General features: G+C 42.7%; 1 protein-coding gene across 1 annotated transcript in view; it reads left to right on the top strand.

Annotated features, from left to right (window-relative positions):
• Positions 1 to 25,893, top strand: part of tlk2 (tousled-like kinase 2) — a 218,499-nt gene that overhangs the window by 177,347 nt on the left and 15,259 nt on the right. The window contains exons 19-20 of the mRNA XM_060849077.1: positions 12,350 to 12,461; positions 13,571 to 13,678. Coding sequence (XP_060705060.1) covers positions 12,350 to 12,461; positions 13,571 to 13,678 — 220 coding nt within the window. The remainder of the gene's footprint in view (positions 1 to 12,349; positions 12,462 to 13,570; positions 13,679 to 25,893) is intronic.

Below are 25,893 nucleotides of genomic sequence, written 5' to 3'. Positions count from 1 at the left end.
AATGAGTAGGGAGTCAGAAAGTGTGGTGCTGGAAAGGCACAGCTGATCAGGCAGCATCCAAGGAGTAGGAGAGTCAATGTTACCAGCATAAGCTCTTCATCTGGAATCATTGAACTTTTGAGCATCTGCAGGCCTCACTTTCTCCTCTATGGGTAAGGAATGATGTTTGTCATGGCCTCAATTTCCCGATGTTTAACTGGAGGAAAGTGCTGTTCAGCCAGAACTCGGTTTCTGACCAGCCTGACAATATTGTGAAGTTGATGGGGTGATGGTAATGTTAAGCTGGATTTCTTCAATGCTGATGTGAAAACTAACTCTGAATAGAATAGCAATTCATTGTCACTTGTATTTGTGATAATAATATATATTAAAAAGTTACCACAATTCAGGGGCATTTTAATTACAGAAATTATGAAATGAAGTAATTGAGACAAACATTAGGACAGAGTTAATTTTTTGTTACCTCGGATGGCTGCTGGTTTTCTGAAGTGGCTATGGAACACCGCTGCTGAAGCTGCCCCTGAGGCTGCCAAAACAAAGATTTTTGGACTGGACCCAGCAGACTGCCACCGCTGAAGCTGACACTGAAGCCACTGCATCACCACTACAGTAAAGAGGGACAGACCAGACACACCAAGTCGTCATTGCTGAAACCATTACCACTTCAGCCACCGCCCGAAGCTGCCATGTTGCCACCATAGACATGAGAAATAAACCAGAACTGTCATGCTGCTGCCACACTGTCAGCGGGAGGACCAGACCACACCCACTGACAATGAAGCCTTCAATAAAGCCATGGCCACAAGGAATGGTCACTGGATCCACTGTGCTGCCACTGCTGCAGCAGACTCTTGCAATTGTCTTCCTGCATCACAGCTGCAGAAAAGAAGAAAAAGGTGAACTTTGATATAAAAGAGAAATGAAGAAATGAAAAAAAAATACAAGAATGTTGTTGGTCAGAAGAGCAGTAGCATACAGGCACAGAACCCAAACACCTCCTACCTTGCTGCTGCCGTTCTAAGAAAGCATTTCAGTGATGTTGCCAAAAGATAGCATGGGGAGGAAAAGTAGGGGGCTAAGTGCAGATCCGTGAAGAGCATGAGGCGTATGGAAACTGGAAGTATAACTTTCAATCTTTAGATGGATAAAGATGGGGCTGGGTGAAAATAATACCAATGAGCTGGCTGACAGCAGAGACATGTTGGAGGAGGGCCATGTGGTCCAACATGCCAGAAGCTGCAGAAGATTGAGATGTTTGAGGACAGATAATTTTTCATTGTTATAGTCATGTAGGATGTTATTTGTGATTTGGCCAGAACTGTTTTCATAGTGTGGCAGGACTGAGACCTCACAGAGACTCCGATATTTACAGAACAGAAAGAGGCCCATCATACCTGCTCCAGGCAACAACAATCTGACTGCACTAATTCTACTTTCCAGCTCTTGGCTCATAGCATTGTAGACTATCATAATGCAAGTTACTATATAAACATTGCTTAAATGTTGCGTGATTTTCTGACTTAACTCTATGAGGCATTGAATTCCAGACTCCCTTCACCTTCTGGCTAAAAAGAATTCTTCTCAATTCTCCCCTTAGATTCATGGTATGAGATAGAAGATGATGTACGCTGGTTATTGATTCCTCTACAAATGGAAAAAATGCCATGCTAAACACGTTATCCATATCCTTCATTTTCTAGGCCGTCTCTTAACCTTCACTGTTCCAAAGAAAATTCACCCTACCCGCCCTTTCCTCACAACTGAAACCTAATTTGAAGGATTCAAGCATGAATATGCGAGGCAGCAACACATGCAGGGACAATGGAGGGAAAAAGGGAGCTGGGAATATAGTTTGCAAAAACAATACGATCAAGGGGCTTTTTTTCAGGAAAGGGTAATGACAGGCAGACCTAAAGAAGAGAGGGCAGCATTTGCAGAGAGGGTAACAATAATAATATCAGCTAAAAATGGAATATCAGCTGTTGACTTTAAAAAGCCCCCAGGGTACAAATGTGATCCTTCTGGACAAGGTAAGGGGTCAAGTGTAACTGTGCTGAAGCACACTGGACATGCATCTCCAAATTGACCTCTAGAATAACCTTGCTAATCTAGTTAACCATTAATACATATTTAAGTTGGCTGTGGTTTGCCGTGAGCTATGTACTACAATGATAAATTTAACTTTATTGTGATGGTCCACCAATCACATTTAGTCAGCACAAAATCACTATCCCAACTGATAGCTTCTCCTAATCCTACTCTTGGGTTGTGCAAATCATCAGTGATAGAATTCATGGCCATGTGGTCTATTTTCACCAATGTTACAACCAAAATTAAGAGATTCCTTTGAGATAATATATGCAGGTGCATCCAAGTTCACCTAGTAGCTAATGCAATACAGCTTTTTCTACATTAGTCATCTATTGCTGTTATTTTATATAATGTCTACTTATTTATTAGTTAGTTAGATCCTGAGAAACCAGGGAAACCTCTCAAGTTGTGGCTGTCGTGATGCTTACTTGAAAACTTTGTACCATGGAAGAAATCAAATGTAAGGAGGCACCTCTGTCCATTGGAACATATAGCAAACTGTTGGTAATTGAAAGCAAAGTTTCTGCTGCTTAGAATTAGGGATCTGAAATTGCTGTGGTGAAATTACAATATTGTGCTTTTCAATATTGCCAACAGAGGAGTCACTGTTCAGTAAGTTGAAGGGGAATGTCAGTCTGACCTGAGGTTTGAACTGTGCATTGCACTGGAGATGTAGCTGTATTTGTATTATATTTTAAAAACTTGCATTTAAATTCAAAATCTCCTCAGGAGAAGCTTGGTCATTGTGTCATTTCTAAAAGATCAAATCAGTTGCTGCCTTGGTGGGTCTGATGCAGCTTTTTTTTAAAACCAATGTTTGCTTTGAAACTAATTACTATTTATGTCGTCTTCTACCTGCATCCCTCTGTATTAGAGAAGAAAGTGAGTTGACTGATTGACCATGTCCCAGAATGGTTTCTGAACTATAAATACCTGGCTATAGAATGATTTTACATCTGTTAGTGCCATGTCTGCCCGTGTGCAATCTCTTTTTAAGCTCAGCATGAGTGAAGATGACTAGGATGTTCAATAACCCAGAGAGAGACCTCTTCTTTGTGAGCGCTTTGTCCATTTGCATCCCGAAAGACATGGAAAGAAAAGTAGACCATTACCCTATCAACTCTGCTTCACCATTGAATGAGGACTTGGCTGATATGATCATCATCCACTCACCTTTGCTGCCTTAATTCCCATAACCCTTGATTCCCTTGCTGATTACAAATCTGTCTGTCTCAACCTTGAATATGCTTAGCATACTAGTTGCAACAGTCCTTTGCATTAAATAATTCCATAGATTCAATCCCCCAACAGAAATTTTTCTTGTTTTGTATTTTGAATGGGTGACCCCTTAATCTGGAGATTATACCCTCTGTTCTAGGCTCTCTCACAAGGAGAAACAACCTTTCAGCATCTACATTAATCAATCTTTTTTAAAATTTAGTATGTTTCAAAGAAGGTTACCTCTCATTCTTCTAAATTCCACTGTTTACTCAAGATACTTGATGGGCCGAATGGCCTTACTTCCACTCCTATTTCTTATCTCTTATAATCCCTCATACCTGGGGATAGCCTAGTGAACCTTCTCCAATCTGTCTCCAGTTCCAGTGAATCTTATTTTTTCAATAAGGGGACCAAAAATGTTTAGTATTCTTGGTATGGTCAAACTAATGCCTTTATGGTTTTAACAACACCTCCCTTTTTAAAATCCAATTCATTTGGTAGAGGCCAGCATACCATTTGACTGTTGTGTTTATTGCTGCTTTCTGTGGTATATGCAGGACAAATCCTAAATACCTCTCTGCTGTGATTTCTGCAATACTTCTCCATTTAAATAATGTTCAGTTCCTCTATTCCTGCTTCAAAGTGCAAATCAGCAGTATTCCATCTGCCAAGGGTTTGCTTACTCTGTTAGCTATTTTCCTTGGAAATCACCACTTCCGTTCTATCTATTTTTGTATCTTACACCAATTTGGCAAAAGTACATTCACTTCCCTCACCAAGTAATTTATATATATTTCAAATAATTGTGACCGCAGCACTGACTCCTGGTAGTAACAAGTTTTCATCGTGAAAATGCCTCTTGTATCCCAGTTCTTTGACTTCTGTTAGATAGCCAATCCTCTGTTCATGCTAATGTACTGTCTTGAACACCATGGGGTGTTATCTTACTAAGAAACCTTGTTAACATTCTGTGTTCTATGTGCTTTACCTTATGATCCTTTTGGAAATCCAAACAAATGCTACTAGTTCCCCCTTACCTGTCCTTCATGAAGCAATGTTGAATCTGCTTGATTAAGTTATCTATTTCAGAATGCTGTCACTACATTCATAGAGTCATAGAGATGTACAGCATGGAAACAGACCCTTCGGTCCAACCCATCCATGCCAACCAGATATCCCAACCCAATCTAGTCCCACCTGCCAGCACCCGGCCCATATCCCTCCAAACCCTTCCTATTCATATACCCATCCAAATGCCTCTTAAATGTTGCAATTGTACCAGCCTCCACCACATCCTCTGGCAGCTTATTCCATACACGTACCACCATCTGCATGAAAAGGTTGCCCCTTAGGTCTCTTTTATATCTTTCCCCTCTCACCCTAAACCTATGCCCTCTAGTTCTGGACTCCCCGACCCCAGGGAAAAGACTTTGTCTATTTATCCTATCCATGCCCCTCATAATTTTGTAAACCTCTATAAGGTCACCCCTTAGCCTCTGACGCTCCAGGGAAAACAGCCCCAGCCTGTTCAGCCTCTCCCTGTAGCTCAGATCCTCCAACCTTGGCAACATCCTTGTCAATCTTTTCTGAACTCTTTCAAGTTTCAAAACATCTTTCCAATAGGAAGGAGACCAGAATTGCATGCAATTTTCCAACAGTGGCCTATCCAAAGTCCTGTACAGCCGCAACATGACCTCTCAACTCCTTTTAAATAGACTCAACACTTTCTAACTGATAGTTGTTACAACTTTTGGCCTATAGTTACCTGTTTTGTGTCTCACTCTTTTTTTGAATTAGGATGCTACATTAGTAGTTTTCCAAACCTCTGAGACTTCTCCAGAATTTAAAGAATCTTGGAAGATTACGACCAGCGTATCAACCACCAGTACTTCCTGTGGTACTTCCTTTAATCATAGAAACCCTACAGTGTGGAAGCAGGGCATGTGGCCCGCAACAAGTCCACACTGACCCTCTGAAGAGTAACCCACCCAGAGCCATTCCCCTACCCTATTACTCTACATTTACCCCTGACTAATGTATCTAATCTACGCATCGCTAAACACTGTGGGCAGTTTAGCGTGGCCAGTTCACCTAACCTGCACATCTTTGGATTGTGGAAGGAAACTGGAGCACCCAGAGGAAACCCACGCAGACACTGAGAGAATGTGCAAACTCCAGTCACCCAAGGCTGGAATCAAACCCAGCTTCCTGGTCCTGTGAAGCAGCAGTGCTAACCACTGAGCCGCCATGCTGCCCCTAGAATGCAATTAATAATGTCCATTAGTTTCCCAAATCAGTTTTCTCTAGTGAAAGTTATTGTGATTATTTTGCTCCCTCTTTTGCCCATTGATTATTTGGTGTTTTTGGAATGGTATTGCATCCTCTATCATAATGCAAAGTATTTATTCTACTCCTCTGCCAATTTCTGCCTCCCCATTATTATTTCTGCAGCTTCCTTCTCTAAGAAGCATATGTTGACTTTGGTCTCCCTCTTCGTTTTCATATATTTAAAGACACCATTTGTTTTGACATTATTTGAAAGTTACCCTTGTCTTGCTTTTTTTGTCATCTTTTGCTGGTTTCTCAATCCTCTGGCTTACCACTAGTCTTGCCATATTACTTGCTTTTGTTTCTTCCAATTTCTTGCGATTTTTTTTTTAAAACCATGGATGGTCTATCCCCTTCCTTGAATCCTTCAGCGGAATATATCTTTGTTGTGTCAGTCATGACTTTTTTATGTCTACCGTTGTTCCTCAACCATTTCTTCAGTTCATTTCCTTTCCCAGTCCACTTCAAGCAACTCTGATTAATTTCTTTGCAATTGTCATTATTTTAGCTTAACATAATTGTGTCCAAAACCCAGATTGCTCTCACTCAAACTAAATGCTAAATTCTAACAACTTTTGGTAACTCTCAAGAATTCCCAAGAAGACTTACAATTATGATTGAATCAGGCGATAATGGGAGTCTGCAGGAGGTCTACCTCTTGTTACCCGTGTACTTTTAATCATGAGTTGGAAATGATGTAAAGAGCCTTGTATCAGTCTTCCATGAGACACAACCTTACAGTGTACAGCCAGTGGAAACATTGAAAAGTTTCTGTTTACAAATAAGCAAATGTAAATTTTTTACCTGACAGATAACAGTTGTACCTTTAAATCATTATGGGGTGTCCAGTGATGTTATAACGAGGATTTCAAAGGAGAAGCAGTATGTTTTAGGTACATTTAATTTACAGAAGAACCTTGATTATCCAGCATCTGTTATCTGAATATTAGATTATCCAGCAAGGTCGCAGTATCTCGATGCTCGGCTAAACTATGTTTTCCGGCATTCGATCATCCAGAATTTGATTAACCAAATGAAATACTCTCCGCCTGTGTACTTTGGATAATCGATGTTCCCCTGTAATCACATACAGTTAAATACACAATAGTGGTAGACCTCAGAATAAAAAAAAATCATCTTTGTTTAGTTGGCTGACATTTGTCCAAATTGGACAATAATCTACTGTTACTTTCTGGCTGTCTATATCTCTTGCAGTCTTCTGTGAAAGGGGCCCTTTAGATTCAAAGATGATAAACTCCATTTGCCATTCCTTCCCAGTCCCCTATCGCAAAGGAAAGCGTTAAGCTTGTTCCCTCTGCCATGACTCCTCCAAGTATGGTACAAATTATTAAACCAGTTTTTCACTGTCCATCCCCCTTTAAGGCTCCAGACTTATTGTTTACTCTCCTGCTGTGAACGTAGGACCGTAAAGACAAGATTAGCCCATTTAGCCCTTGAATCTATTTTACCATTCAATGAAAACATCACAGATCTCTGACTGAACTCCATTTACTGGATTTCACCTTCTATTCCTTAATACATTTTGTACACTTGCTGTTTATACAAATGATTTAAACTTAAACGTAGGAGAGTTGGCCACTAGATTTGCAGATGATAGAAAAATTGATGGGATGTTTAGTAATGAGGAAAATATAAACGGGCTGGTCAAATGGGCTGACCAGAGGCAAATGGAGTTCATTTGTGCAGGAGTAACAAGGCAAGAGAATACATGAAGTCACAGCACCAGAGACCCAGGTTCAAAACCACACTCTGGTGACTGTATGAGTGGAGTTTGCATGTTTTCTCCTTGTCTGTGTGGGTTTCCACTAGGTGCTCCAGTTTTCTCCCACAGTGCAAGATAGGTGGATTGGCCATGCTAAGTTACCCATGATGTTCAGGGTTGTGTAGATTATGTGCTTAGCCATGGTAAATGCAGGGTTACGATGATGGGGTAGAGGGATGGGTCTGGATGGGATGCTCTGCAGAGGGATGGTGCGGACTCATTGGTCCAAATGACCTGTTTCTACACTGTGGGGATTCTGTGGAATCGGTAGAGGTAGGACCCTGGGAAGCACAACGGGTTGGGGGACCTTGGTGTGCATGACCCTTAAGCCATCAGGACAGATAGATAAAGTAGTTAAGATGGCAAAATGTATGCTTTCCTCTATTAGAAGAGGCACAGAGTTTAAGAACAGGTTGGAACTCCACCCTACCTCCTGCAAAAATGCTATCCAGTATTCCCAATTCCTCCGCCTCCACCGTCCATATCTGCTCCCAGGAGGATCAGTTCCACGACAGAACACACCAGGTGGCCTCCTTCTTTAAAGACCATAATTGCCCTCCCACGTGGTTGATGATACCCTCCAATGCACCTCATCCATGTCCCACACCTCTGCCCTCAAACTCTACCCCTCCAACTGCAACAAGGACAGAACCTTCCACCCCACCAACCTCCACAAAAACCGCATCATCCGCCGACCTTTCTACCACTTACAAATGGATCTCACCACCAGCGATATATTTCCCTCCCCACCCCTATCCGCTTTCTGCAAAGACTGTTCCCTCCGTGACTACCTGTAACGTCCACACCCTACAACAACCCACCCTCCCCTCCTGGGACCTTGCCCTGCCACCACAGGAATTGCAAAAACTGCAGCCACCTCCAGCCAAGGTCTCAAAGGAGCCTTCCATATCCATCAAAGTTTCACCTGCACTTCCACAACTGTCATTTATTGCATCCTTTGCTCCCAATGCGGTCTCCTTTACATTGGCGAGACTGTACACCTTCTTGCAGAGCGCTTCAGGGAACATCTCCGTGACACCGGCACAAAACAACCCCACCTCCCCGTGGCTGAACATTTCAACTCCCCCTCCCACTCTGCCGAGGACATGCAGGTCCTGGGCATCCTCCACTGCCATTCCCTCACCATCCGATGCCTGGAGGAAGAACGTCTCATCTTCCACCTCGGAACCCTTCAACCCCAGGGCATCAATGTAGACTCCACCAGTTTTCTCATTCCCCCTCCCTCACCTTACCCCTGTTCCAAACTTCCAGCTCAACACCATCCTCATGACCTGTCCCATCTGTAAATCTTCCTTCCAACTTATCCACTCCACCCACCTCTCCGACCTATCACCTTTACCCCTTCCTCCATCCACCTATTATACTTGCAGCTACCTTCTCCCCAGCCCCACCCCTCCCTCCCATTTATCTCTCCACCCCCAAGGCTTCCAGCCTCATTCCTGATAAAGGGCTCCTGCCTGGAATGTCAATTTTCTTGCACCTCAGATGCTGCCTGACCTGCTGTGCATTTCCAGCACCGGTCTAATCTCCAGCATCTGCAGTCCTCACTTTGGCTTATATAAAACATTGGTTCAGCCACAACTAGGTTATTCTGTGCAATTTGAAACCCATATGGGGGGATATGATAGCACTGGAAAGGAGATTTATCAGGATGTTGCCTAGTTTTAACTGTGAAGGGTGATTGAACATTCAGGTTGCTTTCTATAGTGGAGATTGGGAGTGGACATGATCAAGATGTATAGAATCTTTTGAGAGACATAGATAGGATAGTCAGCAAGAAACTTTTCCCCTTGATGGAGGGTCACTGACAAGCGGCCATTATTTCAGGGAAAGGGTTATAGAATCATGCATTGCTGAAGAGGCAGTTTGCCCCATTGAGTCTTTACCTCCAAAAATTCCCACCACCCTCTGGGTGAAAAAGATTTTCTTCACATCTCTTCTGAACCTTTTGACTCTTGCTACATAAGCAAGTTTAGAGGAAATGCGAGGAAACGTTTTCTCACTCAGGCAGTGGTGGGAATCTGGAACTCACTCTAAGTATTTAAATATGCATTGTGATGCCAAGGCATTCAAAACTATGGGTTATGTTCTGGAAAATGGAATGAGAATAGTTAGGTAGTTTTTTTGACTGGCATAGACAAAATGCGCTGAAGGGCTTTTCTGCGATTCTAATACAGTTTGAGTAACATTTGCAGTGAGTGCTGTGTTCATCTACATTGCATTCCCTCCAAGGGGAATATATCCTTGTGTTCCAATCAAGATACCTCCAATTTATCAAGCCCTCAGCCTGACTTATATTTTTTAAATTTAAGTAATCTGTTTGCCTTTTTGATTTGATTTGCTTGTTCAGGAAATTTTAATGATATTTGTATCTGGATCTCCACTGTTTCTAGCTTCTTCACCATTTAGGATGTATCCTGTTTGATATATTTTAAGTTCAAAAATGCATGACCACTATTTGGTTACATTTGAAACCCATTTGCCACAGTTCTTCTCAATAACCTTTCAATATCTCAATTTTTGGCTTTCATCCACATTTTTGGATGAAAAAACCGTTACCTGAGAAGGATAACTGCGCAGCTTAGAGATAGGAAGTGGGAAAATAGCATGAAATGAATTGAATTGTTCACATGGAGAGGAGTACAGATACATCAGTTTTCTCCTATGTTGTAATTCTGTGATTTTACAAAGGTCTGACTGACTGACTGATTTAGATATATGATTTTATATCTTGTCATCTTTGTCATTAATAAATATTGGAATTGTTGGGATTCTCAATTTTAAATAATGGAAGAAAATAATTACTCAACATGTCATTGTTTCCTTTTCTTTATTTTCCTTTTCATTCCCTTAATTTTATTAATGATATTATTATCTGAAGGAGCCCACCTGGTCCAGACACCTTTTTTTTGTACACCATATAATCGATTTTTAATAAGGCGCTGGTACTGATCTGTAGTTTCTGTACAGCATTCAGTCTGCAAGATTTATATGTAACCAAATGAGCCTTGCAACATGAAATGTCAAGTTTCCATCCCTCCATCTATCTCCTGCCACAACTAACTACAACAGAACAGGAAAATCTCACTTCATGTACCCTTTATCCATTCAATCAATCACCTCATTTTACTTCTCTAGACTAAATGGTCATGTGGGGTAACTTGAACAAGTAACAACTGCAAGATGCTTAAAATAATTTTTTTCATTTTATTTAGAACAGTTTGCAACCACATCAAAACATGGTGATTGACATCATTTGGCAATTTCATTAAAATCAACTGTGTGGAATCAAGGAACCTCAAGGATAGAACCATGCAAGCTTTTGTAGAATTAAAATGTGCAAGAGGCCACTTTGTGCATGAAATTAGCTTGTTCGTTCATCTGAGATTTTTTTTGTTTGTTCATGAGATGAGTGTCACTGGCTAAGCTTGCATTTATTGCCAATCTCTAAATGCCCAGAGAGAAGTTAAGAGTCAACTACTTTGCTGATTGTTGTGCTCCCTATGTTTTTGGTTTAAAATTACCCATTTCCCTCAGTCATCTTCACCACAGACAATGATCAAAACAGCACAATAAAGTACACTGGTGCCTTTTCCAGCTTCCTGTGCAGCTGACCACAAGGAGCCATCACCCCTGATTGTTGCTGACTTGTTGTCTCTGTACTTGGCTTAAAGAACTTGTGAGAGACAAGTTATTGTTATGAAGCAAGCAGTCTCCAAAAAGCTGCAGTAGTTACTCCTGAGAGTCCAGTTGACACATGCATTGAATGGTTGGGCTTTCTGGGTGGCCTTTCCAGCACCTGATGCAAGGCAAGCAGGTACATTTTGGATGAATGTTGTAAACAGAGGGAATTATCTCATTGTGATAGATTGTTTAGATTGATGTCAGAACCATCAAGCATTTAATTGAACTGTGTGCCATAATTTAGACAGCTTCTTCTCCTAGGAAGTGCTGTTTTGCTGACTGTCTCATTCTATGCTAGTTCCGAGCCCTTCAAGGTTCATGCAACCTCATGTGAAAGGGTTCCATTGAGAGAACTGCTTGCACATAAGTGAATATGTGTGTATACGAGTGTGGTGAATGCAATGTAAGTCATATGCGCACAGTATGTGCGCAGCTTATGTTTTCATGCACTGAGTAGAGTTTGGGCGCGGTTTCAGTAGTTATGGCAAGCAAGTACTTTGATCGACTAGCTCAGTTCGCTGGATGGCTGATTTTCAATGCAGAGTGCCAACAATGTGGGTTCAATTCCCACACTGGCTGAGGTTACTGTGAAGGTCTCTCCTCTGAAAACTCTACCTTTGCTTGAATTGTGGTGACCCTTTGGTTATGACTACCAGTTATCTCTGATGAATCAACAGCCCTACAGTTGGCAAGACTTTGATAACTTGCTGTGTTGTTATAGTATGCAGAATGCAGATTGTTTGTGTTAGGATGCTGTAGATATGTAGGGGTAGGGTTACAGTGGGCAAAGCGTATATAGTTCCTATATTTCTTGGTACAGTGGGAAGGTATGAATAGTTTGAATATCTAGGGTCGCATTGTACGTGAGAGATTGTGCCCTCTTGCGTGCCTCCAAGTAATTAACATTTTTTGCTTTGTGATTCTTTGAGGAATTCTTAATTTTAACTTATTTGGAAATTGAAATGCGATTAATTTTACGTTAATTGGAGTTTTTTGCACATTGTCTGAAATCATCTTTTATCCTACTGGCCTGACTGATGAAGGGATCATTTTCTAGTGGCAAGTCATTTGATGAACTACTATCACGCTCATTTACTGCATTATTTCATATTATCTGTGTAGCACAAAGAGTCCTGCTGCTTGCGAGCATGTCTGGTAGCTGTTTCACTGATGGAAGAACTTTGTTGCTCCATATTCTAATACCTTTCTCTTGCTTATTAGGTATTTGCCTCCTGAATGTTTTGTGGTTGGGAAAGAGCCTCCGAAGATTTCCAATAAAGTTGATGTATGGTCAGTGGGAGTTATCTTTTATCAGTGTCTCTATGGACGCAAGGTAACTTTGGGCTCTTGCTTTTCCTTAAAAATAGTTGCATTTTATGCAGAGTTGTTTTAATTTTCACAGTAGTGTTACAACGTTGGGATGGAGAGCATAATTTGCTGCATCCACTTCTCAGGTTGAGAAAGACATTACATAAGTGCAAATGATTTTACTGTCCTCTGCCTCCCCTTTCTTGATGTGGAGGTGCCGGTGATGGACTGGGGTAGACAAAGTCAGAAGTCACACAGCACCAGGTTATAGTCCAACAGGTTTAGTTGATATCACAGGCTTTCAGAGTGCTGCTCCTTTATCAGGTGATGACTTCTGACTTTTTCCGCTCTCTTAGTATGGGAGATATGAAATGGATTGGAGATGGCATGGGAGTGGGGGTGGATGAAGTGATAAAATTTAAGGGTGGTAAATTGTGGGAGGTAATTATGATACAATTTATTATTCAAAAATAACTATTTTGTGCTTAAAATTCAGAGTCTCGCTAGATTTGAATGAGAGACTTTGAGAAAGCTGTTGGGTGAATTAAAAATATACTAACGTTGATTCTATAGATAAGCAAGATTTTAATTGTTTTTACCCTCCAGAATGTCTGCACTATCTAACTTAGATGGGCATACCATCATTCAAACCAAGACTCCATGCAGGAGGAGTTCAAATTTTGCTGTGAAACCTGAATCCTAAATAAGAACTTTGTCATAAACAAGCTTTCGTTGATAGTTACTGAAATTATAGCAGATAGATTTCAAGGATTGTTTTGCACAAGGACAAATTTATGTAGCTTTCTTCCAAGTTAGAAGTCATGATTCTGTTGGTTCATGGTCAAACAATAACTAGAAATTCTGTTTTAAAGAAGTCCTTGTGTAATAAGAAGTCCTTGTGTCCATCTCAACAGTAGTATCTGAACTTTAGCAAGCTTACAGTCCTGTAATTTTGACAGCTAATGATATATCTATTGATTCTTGAAGTTTCTTTTTCAAAAGATATCAACCAAAATTCAGGTGGGGAGTACTTTGAAAATTATTTTTCTTTGAGCCTTCAGATTCAGTCATGACTGCTTGCTGTTCTGTTTTTTAAACTCTGATATGCTCAACTTTTTGCTTTCTCTTCCTCAGCCATTTGGTCATAACCAGTCCCAACAGGACATCCTTCAGGAAAACACAATTCTGAAAGCTACAGAGGTGCAGTTCCCTCAGAAGCCAGTGAACAGTGCAGAAGCAAAGGTATGTTTGTCACTTGAAGCACATGACAGCTGTAAGAAAAGTAGAACCTTGTTAGCACTTAGCTGCCTGACCTGCTATTTATCGTGATCACTAAATACATTTGGATCTAACAATAGCACAGAACTCTTGAGGTATCGTGACCAACAGTGCCCAGGTAAAATCAGACCATAATGGTGCTCCACAAACAAGCTTTAAAGAATCTGTTTCATTCTTATAGAATTTTTTTTATTAATCCCTACAATGTGGAAACAGGCCATTTGGCCCAACAAGTCAAAACTGACCCTCTGAAGAGTAACCCACCCAGACCCATTCCCCTACCCTACTCCACAGTTACTCCTGACTAGTGCACCTAACCTACACATCCCTGAACACTCTGGGCAATTCAGCATGGCCAATTCAACTAACCTACATATTCCTGAACACTCTGGGCAATTTAGCATGTCCAATTCACCTAACCTACATATCCCTGAAAACTCTGGGCAATTCAGCATGGCCAATTCACCTAACCTACACATCCCTGAACACTCTGGGCAATTTAGCATGTCCAATTCCCCTAACCTACACATCCCTGAACACTGGGCAATTTAGCATGTCCAATTCACCTAACCTACACATCCCTGAACACTCTGGGCAATTCAGCATGGCCAATTCACCTAACCTGCACATCTTTGGATTATTCAGGAAACTGGAGCTCCTGGCGGATACCCACGCAGACACTGGGAGAATGTGCAGACTCCATGCAGAATTCACACAGACAGTTGTCTGAGGCTGGAACTGAACCCGGGTTCCTGGCGCTGTGAGGCAGCAGTGCTGACCACTGAGCCATTGTGTTGCCCCATTCTGGGACAGTTATTCTGTTTGGTGTTTTATATTGTATCCACTGCATAACGTTTTGTATTGCAGCATAGTTTAATCTTTCCTGACAGGATTAACATATGCATTTAAAAGTCTGTCTTCTATTTTTTACAACTTTATTTAATATCAGTTTAAGTTACACAGATAGAATAACAGTGAAGAATTTAATTTCTAAAACAGAAGTTTGCATGGAAACAATCAAATTCTGACACACTTGTGGGTGAGGGTCAACGATTGAATGTTTATTTTGGAAAGAATGTTTCGTCATATGGAATGTAAACTTAAGTAAAATATTTTTTCTAACAAACATTAAACATCCATTTTGATCTATGGTCAGATTGTTATCTGGATTACCCACAAGGAGCGGGGGGAGGGGGTAGGCAAGTGGCCTAAAATGTTAATTAAAATCCATTATTAAAATCTATTATGCTTATAATTTTCTCTTTTTAAATTGTAAAAACTTGAATGCATCTTCATACTCTCTATTTTGACATACTTAAATAGTTGAGATAATCACAAGCTTTGTTTCCAATAATTTGGAATAAATTCTTTTTCATCACTGTTATAGCTTTAACCCAGAAAGTTATTTGTAAAGATTGGAGCATAGGAACCCAAGTGCAGGATGTAACCGAAACAAATCATTTTCCTTGTATTAATTTGTTTCTCCTTGATTAAGCAAGAAATGTCTTTACACAGAGCTTCTAAAACGACCTCTTCGTCACAGAGTCTTGCTACAATGCATCTCCATATCCACCTTGTTATGGTGGGGACACAGTGTAATAATCCATTTAGACTTTTAACAGGCAGTTTTGCTTTAGATACTCAAAGTATCTCAGTCCTGATCATGATCCCTGGTGGTGGGAATTAGGTGTTTCCTTCATTGTTTGTTTGAATTCCCAAGTTTTTCCTGGGGAGAAAATCATTGGCCAGTTCCAAAGTATCATTGATTGAGACTCAAGGGAGCGGTTTCCTTAGGGTAGGTGATGACCTGGTGGTATTGTCACTGGACTGTTAATCCAGAGACCCAGGTAACATTCTAGGGTCCTGGGTTAGAATCCTGCCATGGCAGATTCAATTTTTTAAAAAGTCTGGAGTTAAGAGCCTAATGATGATCTTAAGTCTGTTGCCGATTGTCAGAAAAATCATCACTAATGTCCTTAAGGAAAGGAAACTGCTATCTTGACCTACATGTGACTTCAGACCCACAGCAATATGGTTGACTCTTCATTGTCCTCTCAGCCATTAGGGATGGGCAATAAATGCTGGCCCAGCCAGTGAAGCCCTCATCATGTGAATGAATAAAAATAACAGTGAAGAAGGAACAAAGCAGAGAGAAAGTACTTGGTGGGAGGATAAAAGATTCTTCACATAACTAAATAACTTCAACATGGTAACCTTTGCTTTTATGTTCTAACACAACTCTTATTATCATGCTGCTGCAAACAGTAAAACTAAAAGTTATAGCTGTTTGCTATCAGGGCACTTCGTTTTGGGAGAAAACTGGAACTGTAGATAATCTATTTACATTAATTGATGCAGTTTCTTTATTGAAAAACAAAACACTGTAAATGCCAGAAACCGAAATAAAGAAATATTGTAAATATTCAGGTCAGGTAGCATCTGTGCTGAGAAGCAGAATAACCTTTTTCAGGTCAAAGATCTCATGTCGAGTGGCATTTTCAGAATTTGTTTTTTTTTATAAATAGAATCCTTACAGTGTGGAAACAGGCCTTTCAGCCCAACAAATCCACAGTGACCCTCCGAAGAGTAACTCACCCAGACCCATTTCCCCCACTCTAATTTACCCCTGATTAATGCACCTAACCTACACGTCACTGAACACTATATGGGTAATTTTGCAGAGTCAATTCACCTAACCTGCACATCTTTGGACTGTGGGAGGAAACCGGAGCACCCGGAAAAAGCCACACAGACAGTCACCCAAGGGTGGAATCAAACCCGGGTCCCTGGTGATGTGAGGCAGCAGTGCTAACCCCTGAGCCACTGTGCCATTTTGATTGTAGTTTTCTAATTGTCACTTTTCAAAATCCTTGAATCCTTAAGTAACAGCATTGTTGGAGTTTCTTCACCACACTGACTGCAGACATTCATGAAGACCACAGAACCTCTTTATTAACAACTTGACTGAAACCAGGATAACAAACCTTTAAAGGCATTGTTTTCTGTCTTCCTCTTTTTTAAATAATGGGTTTACGTTTGTTACTTTCCAACCTGCAGGAACAACTCCCGAGTGGATTAAATTGTGAAAGGTAACCACCAATGCATCTACCACCTCCACAGCCACCGAGACCATAAAACATAGGAGTGAAAGTAAGGACATTCGGCCCATTGAGTCCACTCATCCATTCAATCATGGCTGATAGGCATTTCGATGCCGCTTACCCGCACTCTCCCTGTAGCCCTTAAATTCTTAATCTTACAAAGAATTATCAATCTCTGCCTTGAAGATATTTAGCGTCCCGGCCTCCACTGCGCACCATGGCAATGAATTCCGCAGGCCCACCACTCTCTGGCTGAAGATGTGTCTCCTCACTTCCATTCTAAATTGACCCCCTCTAATTCTAAGCCTGTGCCCATAGGTCCTAGTAACCCTGTCTAACGGAAACAAATTCGCAGCATCCACCTTTTCTCAGCCATGCATTATTTTGTAAGTTTCTATTAGATTTCCCCTCCACCTTCAAATTTCTAATGAATACAATCCCAGGATGCTCAGCCATTCATCGTATGTTAGCCCTGCCATTCCAGAGATCAGTGTGAATCTCCGCTGGACACGCTTCAGTGCTAGTATGTCCTTCCTGAGGTGTGGGGCCCAGAATTGGATGTAGTATTCTAAATGGGGCCTAACTAGAGCCTTATAAAGTCTTAGTAGCATATCTCAGCTTTTATATTTCAAAGCTCTTGAGATAAATGACAACATTACATTTCCTTTCTTAACCACGGACTCAACCTGCAAGTAAACCTTTAGAAAATTTTGATCAGATTCCTGATGAAGGGCTTTTGCCCAAAATGTCGATTTTCCTGCACCTCGGATGCAGGAAAAGGTTCCGAAAAATAACCTTTTATCTCAACTCTCAGCCAATCCTCAATTCATGCCAGTAGCTCACCTCGAACACCATGGGCCCTCACCTTACTCAGCAGCCTTATCAAAGGTCTTTTGGAAATCTAGGTAAGTAACATCCACTGGGTTTCACTGGTCTAACCTACTTGTTAGTTCTTTCAACACTGAGAGTTTAGACCAGATTTATCCCTTTTAAATCCCATTACTTTCTCTGGTAATTTAAATTAATTTTTGAACTGATATTCAAATCTTACAGTTCTTTATCTGTACTAGTCTTTAAATGCCCTAATATTTTGGGGAGTATTTTTCTTTGCTTTCCTCATTCAGTATGAACCTGAATGTTGGTCAAGTTTTGTTAGATGTCGCCATAAACTACATCAGTAACGAAAGATTTGTGAATGATACTGGATTGTTGTGCAGTCGTTAGCAAGCATTTTGACTCTGATTTTATGTGGGAGGGAAATTCATTGATGAAGCAGCTGGAGACTGCAGACACTACCTTGAGAAATTCCAATACTATGTCACGGGGCTGGGATGATTGAACTCCAACAAGTATTGTACTACCAAATTCCTTTTGTATGACTCCAAACAGTAGCGAATTTTCCCACCAGTTTCTTTGTCAAATGCTGCCTTCAGTCTTGCCCTGCTTGTTAAATTCAACTCTTATCCAAGTCTGGAGTATAGTCTGTAACAAGTCCTAAATTAGCTAAGTGGCTTTTGCAAACCTAAACTGTGAAACGTGAACAGGTTGCTGCTGAGTGACTGCTGCTCAATAGTAGTCAACACCTTCATCACTTTCTTGCTGATTAAGAGTAGTCTGCTGGAGTGATAATTGGATGGATTGGGTTTGTCCTCTTCTTTGTCTTCTTCACCATAGTCAGGGCCCAGAGTCTTTAGAATATCCACTGCCTCAACCTTTTCTTGACACAACGTGGATTGAATCAAATTATTTAAAGATTGACATCTGTGATATTATAATCTTCACAAGAAGACTAAGGTGGTTCATCCACTCAGCACCTCCATCAGTGGTGCAAATGCCAGCCTTGCCTCATTAACTTGTGTATATATAACAGAAAGAGGCTATTCAGCCCACTGTATTCATGCCAGTCGGCAAAGTTCTGACTTAGAACATAGAACATAAAAAAGTACAGCACAAAACAGGCCCTAAGACCCACGATGTTGCGTCAAGACTTAACCTAATGTAAAATATAGTAACTTAATCTACATATCCCTCAACTCACTGCTATCCATGTGCACGTCCAGCAGTCGCTTAAATGTCCCCAATGACTTCGCTTCCACCACCACAGCTGGCAAAGCATTCCATGCATTCACAACTCTCAGCATAAAGAACCTACCTCTGATGTCTCCTTTATACCTTCCTCCTAATATCTTCAAACTATGACTTCTCGTACCAGTCAGTCCTGCCCTGAGGAAATGTCTCTGGCTATTGACTCTATCTATTCCTCTTATTATTTTGTACACCTCGATCGTGTCTCTTCTCTTCCTCCTTCTCTCCAGTACCCTGGTAAACCTTCTTTGCACCCTAGCCAAAGCCTCTGTATCTTTCCTATAGTAGGGCGACCAGAACTGGACACAATATTCCAAGTGTGGTCTCATCAGGAACTCGTAGAGCTGCAGCAAAACTTCACGGCCCTTAAACTCGATCACCCTGTTAATGAAAGCCAAAATACCAAATGCTTTCTTAACAACCTTATCCACTTGGGTGGCAACTTTGAGGGATATATGTATTTCCAAAATGCATCACTTCGCATTTATCCAGGTTGAACTCCATCTGCCATTTCTCAGCCCAGCTCTGCATCCTGTCTATGTCACGCTGCAGCCTGCTGTAGCTCTCTATACTATCGACGACACCTCCAACCTTTGTGTCATCTGCAAATTTACTAACCCACCCCTCAACCTCCTCATCTAAGTCATTTATAAAAACTACAAAGAGCAGAGGCCCAAGAAAAGAGCCCTGTGGGACCCCACTCAACATTGACCTCCAGGCAGAATACTTTCCATCCACAACCACTCTCTGCCTTCTGTCAACCAGCCAATTCTGAATCCATAGAACATAGAAAAATACAGCGCAGTACAGGCCCTTCGGCCCTCGATGTTGCGCCGACCGAAGCTACCTAACCTACACTAGCCCAATAACCTCAATATGCTTGTCCAATGCCCGCTTAAATGACCATAAAGAGGGAGAGTCCACCACTGCTACTGGCAGGGCATTCCATGAACTCTCAACCCGCTGAGTAAAAAATCTACCCCTAACATCTGTCCTATACCTATCACCCCTTAATTTAAAGCTGTGTCCCCTAGTAACAGCTGACTCCATTAGCGGAAAAAGGTTCTCACTGTCAACCCTATCTAAACCCCTAATCATCTTGTACACCTCTATCAAATCTCCCCTAAACCTTCTTTTCTCCAATAAGAAAAGCCCCAAGTGCCTCAGCCTTTCCTCATACGATCTTCCTACCATGCCAGGCAACATCCTGGTAAACCTCCTCTGCACTCGTTCCAATGCCTCCACATCCTTCCTATAGTATGGCGACCAAAACTGCACACAATACTCCAGATGAGGCCGCACCAAAGTCTTATACAACTGCAACATGACCTCAGGACTCCGGAACTCAATTCCTCTACCCAATAAAGCCCAGTACACCATATGCCTTCTTCACAGCACTATTTACCTGGGTGGCAGCTTTCAGAGATCTGTGTACATGGACACCAAGATCCCTCTGCTCATCCACACTACCACGTAGTCTACCATTAGCCCAGTAATCCATCTTCTTGTTACTCCTACCAAAGTGATTGACTTCACACTTAGCTACATTGAACTCCATTTGCCACCTTTCTGCCCAGCTCTGCAACTTATCTATATCCTGCTGTAACCTGCCACATCCTTCTTCGCTGTCCACAACTCCACCGACTTTAGTATCATTCGCAAACTTGCTCACCCAGCCTTCAAGCCCCTCTTCCAGGTCATTTATAAAAATGACAAACAGCAATGGTCCCAAAACAGATCCTTGTGGAACACCGCTAGTAACTGCACTCCAAGATGAACCTATAACATCAACTACTACCCTCTGTCTCCTTCCAGCCAGCCAATTCCTAATCCAAACCTCTAATGCACCCTCAATGCCATTCCTCCGTAGTTTTTGCATTAGCCTGCCATGGGGTACCTTATCGAACGCCTTGCTAAAATCCATATACACCACATCTACTGCTTTACCCTCGTCCACTTCCTTGGTCACCTTCTCAAAGAACTCAATAAGGTTTGTGAGGCACGACCTGCCCTTCACAAAACCATGCTGACTATCCTTGATCACATTATTCCTATCCAGATGTTCATAAATTACAATTCTCTCTAAGACTTTGCCCACAACAGAAGTGAGACTCACTGGCCTATAGTTACTAGGGCTATCCCTACTCCCCTTCTTGAACAAGGGGACCACATTCGCTATCCTCCAGTCTTCTGGCACTATTCCCGTAGACAACGACGACATAAAAATCAAGGCCAATGGCTCCGTTATCTCCTCCCTAGCTTCCCAGAGGATCCTAGGATAAATGCCATCAGGCCCAGGGGACTTATCTATTTTCATCCTTTCCAGTATTCCCCAGACCTCTTCCCTACATACCTCAAAGACATCCATTCTAATCACTTGTGACTCAATATTCAAATCAGCAACAGTGTCCTGTTCCTGAGTGAATACTGACGAAAAGTATTGATTTATTGTCTCTCCAATCTCCTCCGCCTCCACGCACAACTTCCCACCACTATCCTTGACTGGACCGATACCTACCCTAGTCATCCTTTTATTCCTGACATACCTATAGAAAGCCTTTGGGTTTTCCCTAATCCTACCAACTAAGGACTTTTCTCCCTTCTCGCTGCTCTTAGCTCTCTCTTTAGATCCTTCCTGGCTACCTTATAACTCTCAATCGCCACAACTGAACCTTCACACCTCATCTTTACATAGGCCGCCCTCTTCCCTTTCACAAGGGATTCCAATTCCTTATTAAACCATGGCTCCCTCACAAGACCCTTTACTCCCTGCCCTGACTGGTACATACTTATCAAGGACACCCAATAGTTGCTCCTTGAACAATCTCCACATATCATTTGTGTTCTTCCCTTGAAGCCTATTTTTCCAATCCACGCATCCTAAGTCATGCCTCACCGCATCATAATTTCCCTGCCCCCAGCTATAACTGTTGCCCTGCAGTGCACATTTATCCCTCTCCATCACTAGAGTAAAAGTCACCGAGTTGTGGTCACTGTCCCCGAAGTGCTCACCTACCTCCAAGTCTAACACCTGGCCTGGTTCATTGCCTAGAACCAAATCCAGTATAGCCTCACCTCTTGTTGGCCTGTCTACATATTGTGTCAGGAAACCCTCCTGCACACATTGGACAAACACCGACCCATCTAACGAACTCGAGCTATAGCTTTCCCAGTCAATATCTGGGAAGTTAAAGTCCCCCATAACAACCACCCTGCTACTTTCACTCTTCTCCTGAATCATCCTCGCAATACTTTCCTCTACTTCTCTCGGAGTATTAGGAGGCTTGTAGAAAACTCCTAACAGGGTGACCTCACCTTTCCTATTTCTAACCTCCGCCCAAACTACCTCAGATGGCAAGTCTTCCTCCATCACCCTTTCCACCGCTGTAATACTATCCTTGACAATCAATGCCACACCTCCCCCTCTTTTACCCCCATCTCTGACCCTACTAAAACATTTAAACCCTGGAACCTGCAACAGCCATTCCTGTCCCTGCTCTACCCACATCTCTGTAATGGCCACAACATCGAAGTCCCAGGTACGAACCCATGCTGCAAGCTCACCTACCTTATTTCTTATACTTCTGGCATTGAAGTATACACACTTCAAGCCACTTTCCTGTTTACAGGCACCCTCCTTCGAGATGGATGCCATGTTCCTAACCTCCCTACACTCAAGGTCCTGTACCATAAAGCTACAGTCCAGGTTCCCATGCCCCTGCAGAGTTAGTTTAAACCCTCCCAAAGAGCACTAGCAAACCTCCCCCCAAGGATACTGGTGCCCCTCAGGTTCAGGTGTAGACCATCCTGTTTATAGTGGTCCCACCTTCCCCAGAAAGAACCCCAGTTGTCCAGAAACCGGAATCCCTCCCTCCTGCACCATCCCTGTAGCCATGCATTTAACCGTTCTCTCTCCCTATTCCTCGATTCTCTATCACGTGACACGGGTAACAAACCAGAGACAACAACTCTGTTCGTTCTAGTTCTGAGCTTCCAACCTAGCTCCCTGAAAGCCTGCCTAACATCCTCACCCCTCTTCCTACCTATGTCGTTGATGCCAACGTGGACCACGACCTGGGGCTGCTCCCCCTCCCCCTTAAGGACCCGGAAAACACGATCAGAGACATCACGTACCCTTGCACCTGGGAGGCAACATACCAATTGTGAGTCTCTGTCGCCCCCGCAAAACCGGGGGTGAGTCCCCAATAACAATCGCTCTACCTTTCTCCACCCTTCCCTTCTGAGCAACGGGGACAGGCTCCGTGCCAGAGGCCTGAACCTCGTTGCTTACCCCTCGTAAGTCATCCCCCCCACCCCCCCACCCCCCAACAAGTATCCAAAACGGTATACTTGTTCTTGAGGGGAATGACCAGAGGGGGTCCCTGCACTGGCTGCTTCCTCCCACTTCCCCTCACTGTCACCCATCTCTCTATAACTTTCAGAGTAACTACTTCCCTATGACCACCTCTGCCTCCTGAATGGTCCGCAGTTCATCCAGCTCCAACTCCAGTTCCCTAACACGGCCTTGGAGGAGCTGGAGATGGGTGGACTTCTTGCAAGTGTAATCAGCAGGGACGCTAATGGCTTCCCTCACCTCATATATGTTGCAAGATAGCCAAACCTCCCTGGATGAGCCTACCATGAGGAACCCTATCAAATGCCTTGCTGAAATCCATATAAACCACATTCACAGCTCGCCCATTGTCGACCTGTCTGGACGCCTCCTCAAAGAACTCAATAAGATTTGTGAGGCATGACCTGTCCCTCACAAAGCCATGCTGACTGCCTTTAATCACACTATGCTTTGCCAAACAGTCAGAAATCCTATCCCTCAGAATTCTTTCCACAGTGTGGCACAGTGGCTCAGTGGTTAGCACTGATGCCTCACAGCACCAGGGTCCCAGGTTTGGTTCCAGCCTCTGGCAACTGTGTGGTGTTTGTGTGGGTTTCCTCCAGGTGCTCCGGTTTCCTCCCACAGTCCAAAGATGTGCAGGTCAGGTGAAGTGGCCGTGCTAAATTGCCCATAGTGCTGGGTGCATTAGTCAGAGGGAAATGGGTCTGGGTGGGTTACTCTTCAGAGGGTCTGTGTGAACTGGTTGGGCCAAAGGGCCTGTTTCCACACTGCAGGGAATCTAATCTAATCTAAACTTTGCTGACTACAGACATGAGACTGACTGGTCTGTAATTGCCAGGGATTTCCCTATTACCCTTCTTGAAAAGTGGAACAACATTCGTCTCCTTCCAATCCTCCGATACGACTCCCATGGAGAGTGAGGAGGCAAATATTCTTGCCAGTGGCTTAGCAACCTCCTTTCTCGCTTCCCGGAGCAGCCTAGGATAAATCTGGTCTGGGCCTGGGGACTTATAAATCTTAATGTTTTCCAACATTTCCAGCACATCAACTTCCATCAATCTTGATCTGGTCAAGACTGTTTCCCAGCTCCTCAAAGTTTTCACTTACAACACGTTCCCTTTCCTTGGTGAAAACCGAAGGGAAAGCCCTAAATGGGTTTTTTGCTATCTGCTCAGACTCCACGCACAAGTTCCCTCCGCTCTTCCTCATCGGCCCTACCTTCTCCCTGATCATTCTCTTATTCCTCATGTATGAGTAAAATGCCTTTGGGTTCTCCCTAATCCTTCTTGCCAAGCCTTTTTCGTGCCCCCTCCTGGCTCTCCTCAGCCCATTTAGAACATAGAACATAGAAAAATACAGCGCAGTACAGGCCCTTTGGCCCTCGATGTTGCGCCGATCCAAGCCCACCTAACCTACACTAGCCCACTATCCTCCATATGCCTATCCAATGCCCGTTTAAATGCCCATAAAGAAGGAGAGTCCACCACTGCTACTGGCAGGGCATTCCATGAACTCACGACTTGCTGAGTAAAGAATCTACCCCTAACATCTGTCCTATACTTACCACCCCTTAATTTAAAGCTATGCCCCCCTCATAATAGCTGACTCCATATGTGGAAAAAGGTTCTCATTGTCAACCCTATCTAAACCCCTAATCATCTTGTACACCACCTATCAAGTCACCCCTAAACCTCCTTTTCTCCAATGAAAAGAGCCCCAAGTGCCTCAGCCTTTCCTCATACCATCTTCCTACCATACCAGGCAACATCCTGGTAAACCTCCTCTGCACCCGTTCCAGTGCCTCCACATCCTTCCTATAGTATGGCGACGAAAACTGCACACAATACTCCAGATGCGGCCGCACCAGAGTCTTATACAACTGCAACATGACTCCGGAACTCGATTCCTCTACCAATAAAAGCCAGTACGGCATATGCCTTCTTCACAGCACCATTTATCTGGGTGGCAACTTTCAGAGATCTGTGTACATGGACACCAAGATCCCTCTGCTCATCCACACTACCAAATATCCGACCATTAGCTCAGCACCCCATCTTCTTGTTACTCTTATCAAAGTGAATCACTTCACACTTAGCTACATTGAACTCCATTTACCACCTTTCTGCCCAGCTCTGCAGCTTATCTATATCCCGCTGTAACCTGCCACATCCTTCCTCACTGTCAACAACTCCACCGACTTTTGTATCATCCGCAAACTTGCTCACCCAACCTTCTAGCCCCTCCTCCAGGTCATTTATAAAAATGACAAACAGCAATGGTCCCAAAACAGATCCTTGTGGAACACCGCTGATAACTGCACTCCAGGTGCCATCAACTACTACCCTCTGTCTTCTTCTAGCCAACCCATTCCTAATCCAAACCTTCAACGCACCCTCAATGCCATACCTTCGTATTTTTTGCAGCAGCCTACCATGGGGAACCTTATCAAATGCCTTACTAAAATCCATATACAGCACATCTACCGCCTTACCCCACCTCCTGAGTCACCTTCTCAAAGAATTCAATAAGGTTTGTGAGGCACGACCTGCCCTTCACAAAACCATGCTGACTATCCTTGATCACATTATTCCTATCCAGATGTTCATAAATCCTATCCCTTACAATTCTCTCTAAGACTT

This window comes from Hemiscyllium ocellatum, chromosome 32 (assembly GCF_020745735.1).
Source record: "Hemiscyllium ocellatum isolate sHemOce1 chromosome 32, sHemOce1.pat.X.cur, whole genome shotgun sequence".
Taxonomy (NCBI): Eukaryota; Metazoa; Chordata; class Chondrichthyes; order Orectolobiformes; family Hemiscylliidae; genus Hemiscyllium; species Hemiscyllium ocellatum.
Note: the sequence above shows the minus strand (reverse complement) of the source record. Positions and strands in the feature narration are given on the sequence as shown.